This window comes from Coptis chinensis, chromosome 2, assembly GCF_015680905.1.
Source record: "Coptis chinensis isolate HL-2020 chromosome 2, ASM1568090v1, whole genome shotgun sequence".
Taxonomy (NCBI): Eukaryota; Viridiplantae; Streptophyta; class Magnoliopsida; order Ranunculales; family Ranunculaceae; genus Coptis; species Coptis chinensis.
Window position 1 is genome coordinate 28085871 of NC_141457.1, and position 6000 is coordinate 28091870.

The 6000-nt window shown below is 38.3% G+C and overlaps 1 protein-coding gene across 1 annotated transcript; it reads right to left on the reverse strand.

The window, feature by feature from the left end:
- Window positions 1-2954: 2954 nt before the first annotated feature.
- Window positions 2955-5234, reverse strand: LOC147515631 (uncharacterized). The gene is made up of 5 exons (XM_086592985.1): window positions 4943-5234; window positions 4687-4867; window positions 3632-3940; window positions 3329-3523; window positions 2955-3240 (listed from the first exon to the last, which is right to left on the reverse strand). Exons 1-5 carry the CDS (start codon window positions 5232-5234, stop codon window positions 2955-2957), a joined length of 1263 nt encoding a protein of 420 aa, XP_086449111.1.
- Between the last annotated feature and the right edge of the window lie 766 nt (window positions 5235-6000).

The following is a 6000-nucleotide window of genomic DNA, read 5'->3' on the forward strand; positions in this document are numbered from 1 at the left end:
GAGGGGACACCAAAAAGAACCAGCCAGCAGAAGGCACGTGGATGCACGAGAAACGAGGGGGCAGAAGGGGAAACCGCATGCGCAATCACGAATCCAGCTGTGAGGGGAAGAGGGAAGACCCCGGTCGGAAGGAGGAAGGAGGCGAACTCTCGACTCCCCGATCGAGATACCATCGCGGACTCGAGAGGGGGCATCTGTAGTGGCATGATACCGTCCTGGAATATCATAGGGAGTGGGGCCGGACTTAACATAACCCACAAGGCCGCGCTGCACCAGAGCGTGATGCCAGCACGTGGTCGCGATACGGAAACCCTACACATGGAGGGTAGGGGACCGCGGGATCGAGGGACAGGTGGAGGGTTTAGATGAGAGGGGGAGGAGATATAAAAGGGAAGTGAGGAGGAAGAAAGAGAGGGGAAAAAGAGGAGAGGAGGAGGCGGCAATAGATCCAAGAGAGAGAGAGAGAGCGAGAGAGAAGATTGTAACAGTGTTTGAGTTGTAACAGATCGAAAAGAACATTTGGGTTATAAGAGCTTGACTTTGTTATTCGTGTTGTAACAATTTGTAAACTATATATAACTATAACTTTTAGTTAATATCAAAATGACAAGTACCTGCTTGTTTCCTAACATAGGTTTTGAGATAGCCAAATTGTCAAATACCACAAAGTCACTTGGCCAAGCCACGTGGTAGCCAACTACACCTCCTACGGTGGTAATATCATCATCCAAAATCAGTCTTGGCAGGAGAGAATTTGCCAAAATTGCACGTATGATTTGTACACGCACATAGCCTTCCCCCATTTTAACATTATGAATCTTGTCATCCGGTCCAAACCCCTCAATTATACAAGCATCAACAACAACATTGCTTTTGCACCCCAAAGCAAGTTTACATTTTAAAACAACCACAAACATTAAAATAATTGTAAATTTAAAATTCTAGCTAGTGAGTATCATATATGATTAATGATTTTAGAAATTAGAGATTTTACCTTCTCATTTCCTGATTTTGGTTTAGGGTGACATAACACTTTTGGCTTTATTAGCACCATTATCATTGCCTTTTGATCCGGCTTTAGCACCATTATCATTGTCTTTTGATCCCACAGCCTAACAAACATTATAAGGACAATTTCAATAGATATTTGTAAACTATAACTATCACTTTTAGTTAATATAAAAATGGTAAGTACCTGCTTGTTTCCTAACATAGGTTTTGAGATAGCCAAATTGTCAAATACCACAAAGTCACTTGGCCAAGCCACGTGGTAGCCAACTGCACCTCCTACGGTGGTAATATCATCATCCGGAATCGGTCTTGGCAGAAGAGAATTTGCCAAAATTGCACGTATAATTTGTACATGTACATAGCCTTCCCCCATTTTAACATTATGGATCTTGTCATCCGGTCCAAACCCCTCAATTATACAAGCATTAGCAACAACATTGCTTTTGGACCCCAAAGCAAGTTTGCACTTTAAAACAACCACAAACATTAAAATAATTGTAAATTAAAAATTCTAGTGAGTATCATATATGATTAATGATTTTAGAAATTAGAGATTTTACCTTCTCATTTCCTGATTTTGGTTTAGAGATTGGCATAACACTTTTGGCTTTATTAGCACCATTATCATTGCCTTTTGATCCGACTTTAGCACCATTATCATTGTCTTTTGATCCCACAACCTAACTAACATTATAAGGACAATTTCAATAGATATTTGTAAACTATAACTATCACTTTTAGTTAATATCAAAATGGCAAGTACCTGCTTGTTTCCTAACATAGGTTTTGAGATAGCCAAATTGTCAAATACCACAAAGTCACTTGGCCAAGCCACGTGGTAGCCAACTTCACCTCCTATGGTGGTAATATCATCATCCGGAATCGGTCTTGGCAGAAGAGAATTTGCCAAAATTGTACGTATGATTTGTACACGTACATAGCCTTCCCCCATTTTAACATTATGGATATTGTCATCCGGTCCGAACTCCTCAATTAGACTAGCATCCGCAACAATATTGCTTTTGGACCCCAAAGCCAGTTTACACTTTTGAAACAACAAAACAATTTAGCATAACATTATTGGTAGCACTACACCATAACACTGAATTTGCAACATATAGTAAAATTGATTGCTAACACTTATTCATCCGTTACAATGTTTGTCACACGTACATGTTTTATGTTAGAAATATTACCAACTGTTACCTATTCTGTAGGCAAATACTTGATTTATTTCCTAACATATACCCAATATTATGTGATGGATAATAAAGTGTGACGTATTGAAAAAAAAAATAAAAGAAAAATTGAAAACAAATGAAAATGGGTGAAAACATTGGGGGGGATGTTTTTCATTCTCGCGCTCATCTCTCGCACTCTCAATAACACCATGACTCTTGTACTTTCACTATTATTGCATAGGAACTAGGACGGATGAGAGTACGGTAAGCTAAGCTATTGTCAATTTTTTCCATCTTTTAAAGCTACTGTATTTTGATAATGACACACCATCATGCTTGTTTCCTATCTATAATTAAGTTAAAAATTCCTTGAAGATAAATTATATTTTGAAAATTTTCATCTCCATGTTTTTGTAAACCACCACACCCCCCTTGAGATATCCACATTAAGGTATCCGAGACTTTGTTATTGGTGATGCGTCGCTCTTGTGAAACCTGTGTTCTTTTAAGGGTTAGTAACGATTAAATGGAGTTTACAGAAGAAATGGTACTTTAGAATTGCTTAATTGTACCCTTTCTTTAAGCCAATCACTAAAGGTACGATTGTGTTCTTCTTGTAACCATGTTGGTTTCTTTGACTGACGGGGGTGGATTTTCTTCAGGTAGTCCATGTGCTCCCTATTTAGTTACCGAAAGCAATCTCACATTTAGCTATAGAAATTCTAAACCAATGGAAGAATGGAAGTAAACTATCAACATATTTTACCCTATGTAGGGCTCAACAACTCCTGTGTTGTGCAACACATAAAGATGCGCTTGCTCCAAGGCAGTACTATCAACTTCAACAACATAACCCCTTACAGGGGTAACTCCCTCCACTAGCATATCATCAGGAGTGATTTTACAATTGGGAGGAACTCCAATTGCATCCAAGTCAGATAAGAATTCACTGTAAAACTCAATTGCTTCCTCTACAATATAATTTTCAGCAATGCAACCTTCTGGACGATTGCGGTTTCGTACATAACCCTTCAGCACCACCATGTACCTAAGACATTTCAATGGGAAAATGGTACAATGATGCTTACTATGTCATACGAACCAAGGATAAAGGAAAGCTCAGTAAGTTGGTTTACCTCTCAAATGGGTACATCCATCGAAAGAAAACTGGACCACAAAGCTTCACCTCTCTAACAAGATGAATCGTGAGATGAACCATGATATCAAAGAGTGACGGGGGAAAGTATTTTTCCAGCATACATATGGTGACAACAACATCCTTTTGAATTTGACTCAATTGATGCACATCTATTACTTTTGCACAAAGCGCACTGAAGAAGAAGCACAACATGACAATTGCATATCTCACATGCTTTGGCAAGACAGATCGTATTGCCACAGGAAGCAACTACTGCATCAAAACGTGGCAATAGTGCGACTTCAGCCCTTGCAATTTTAGATCATCCATTGAAACACGGGGCTTGAAATTAGAAGAGTATCCTTCGGGGACTTTCAGCTCATGCAATGTTTGGCAAACTCTTCTCTTTTCATCCCTAGATAATGTAAAACAAGCTGGGGGTAGGAAAGTTTTACTTTTACCTATCTTTGGTGCCAACTCCGCCCTTCCCATCTCCTCAAGATCAAGATGACCGTTAATAGTATCCTTTGTTTTAAAAGGAATGTTAAGCAATGTACCAATAATGATATCACAAACATTCTTCTCAAGATGCATGACATCTAAGTTGTGTCTAACAGGCAAATACTCCCAATAGTCCAGTTCAAAAAATATTGACGACTTTTTCCAACATTTCAAAATATCATCGACTCTAGTATCAACCCTTGCTGATGTGGTTGGCGTCTTTGCCTTTTTCTCTGCACCCTGTCACTTCCTTTTACCCATTGACTTCTTCAATTTTCGTTTCGTAACTTCTTTCCGCCCTTTTGGTTTTGCTAAATTCTTCACAGTTACATTCTTAACTTTTTTCCCCCAAGAAATATTAAGCAGCTTAATCTTTTCTTTTAATTTCTCACCGGTTAATGGTTCTGGTTGTGATCGAAACTCTTGTTTACCGTTAAACATCTTCTTCTGCTTTCTGTAAGGGTGGTTCTTTGGGAGGAATCTTCTGGTGGACATGTATACAATCTTCTTAGAATGCTTCAGTCTGAGCAAAGGTGTATTCTCACCGCATATTGGACAAGCATAATATCCTTTAACGCAATAACCAAATAAGTTACCAAGCGAGGGAAAATCATTTATTGTCCACATTAGCACAACTCTCAATGTAAAGGATTCATGTCGGTAAGCATCATAAGCATCGACCCAGTATTCCATAAATTTTTTAAGTTTTCAATCAAGGGCCTCAAGTACACATCAATATCGTTCCCTGGTTGTCGTGGATATGATATCAACAATGTAAGCATCATAAACTTTCTCTTCACGCACAACCATGGTGGAAGGTTGTAAGTGATCAACATAACTGGCCAACAACTATACCTACTACTCATAGAATCGTGTGGATTGACACCATCTGCGGAGAGTGTGAGACGCAGATTTTGTGAATCTGCTGCAAACTCTGGCCACATGCAATATACAGTCTTCCATGCTGGGGAATCTGCTGGGTGACGCAATTTGTCATCAACTTCTCTTGCATCAGCATGCCATGTCAAATCCTTAGCTGTTTACACAGACTGAAACATCTTTTTGAACTTTGGGATGGGTGGAAAATACCACAAAACTTTTGCAAGCACACCTTTACTTGTCTCGGTCATATTTTTATTCTCTTTATATCTTGACGCTCCACAAGTAGGACACACGGAAAGATCCTTATACTCGTCACCTCTGTATAGGATGCAGTCGTTAGGACATGCATGTATCTTTTCATACTTCATTCCATAAACGGACAATGTCTTCTTGACCTTATTCAGTGAGGATGGTAGTAAATGACCTTCCGGAAGCACCTCTCCAAACAATTTCAGTAACTCTGAAAAAGTCTTGTCTAACCACCCACCTTTGACTTTTAGATTGAATAGTTTAACCACCATTGATAACTTGGTAAACTTTGTACACCCTTCATATAATGGTTTCTCAAAGATCTTGGAGCAATTGTTCAAACTCTACAGATCACCGTGAATTGGTCACGCCCAAAGATCCAAAGAAGTTTTTTTATACTTGCGCATCTTCTGAGTTTCCATATTGTGATAATCTTGATGGTCTTCATTTCCATTGACACTAGAAGGGGCTGCATTATGACTTTTCTGCCCATGATATATCCAGCTAGTATAGTGTTGGTCGACACCAGATTCAAAAAGGTGTTTCTAACCTCCTTTTGAGTAAACTCACAAAGATTCACACAGTGTTTGCATGGACATCTTATGAGAATGGTCTCACTCTCTATTGGATTTGCAAACAGAAGAAAATTCTTAACCCCTACAATATATTCATCTGTTAGCCTATCCTTGGACATCCACAATCTGTCCATTTCGAATCAAGTATGACACAAAAATCCTGAAAACACCCAAATTTTGCACTTTTTTCATTAAGAAAAAAAACATAAAAATAATCGCTTCAAGATTATTAAATATGTTAGTGATTTTATTCTTCTCTATTACTATGTATTCTCATAGGCACCATAAAAGTGCTCTAATTTTTGTATCACTACTACTTTCCAGTAGGCATTTGCAGTGGAGCAAATTAATTTACTTACTAACAATCTCAATTTGATTACTAGTTCTACTCTTGTCAAAAGTACTATGCTCACCTAACAATAATCTCAATTAGATTACAAAAAAATAAAGACAAAATAATAAT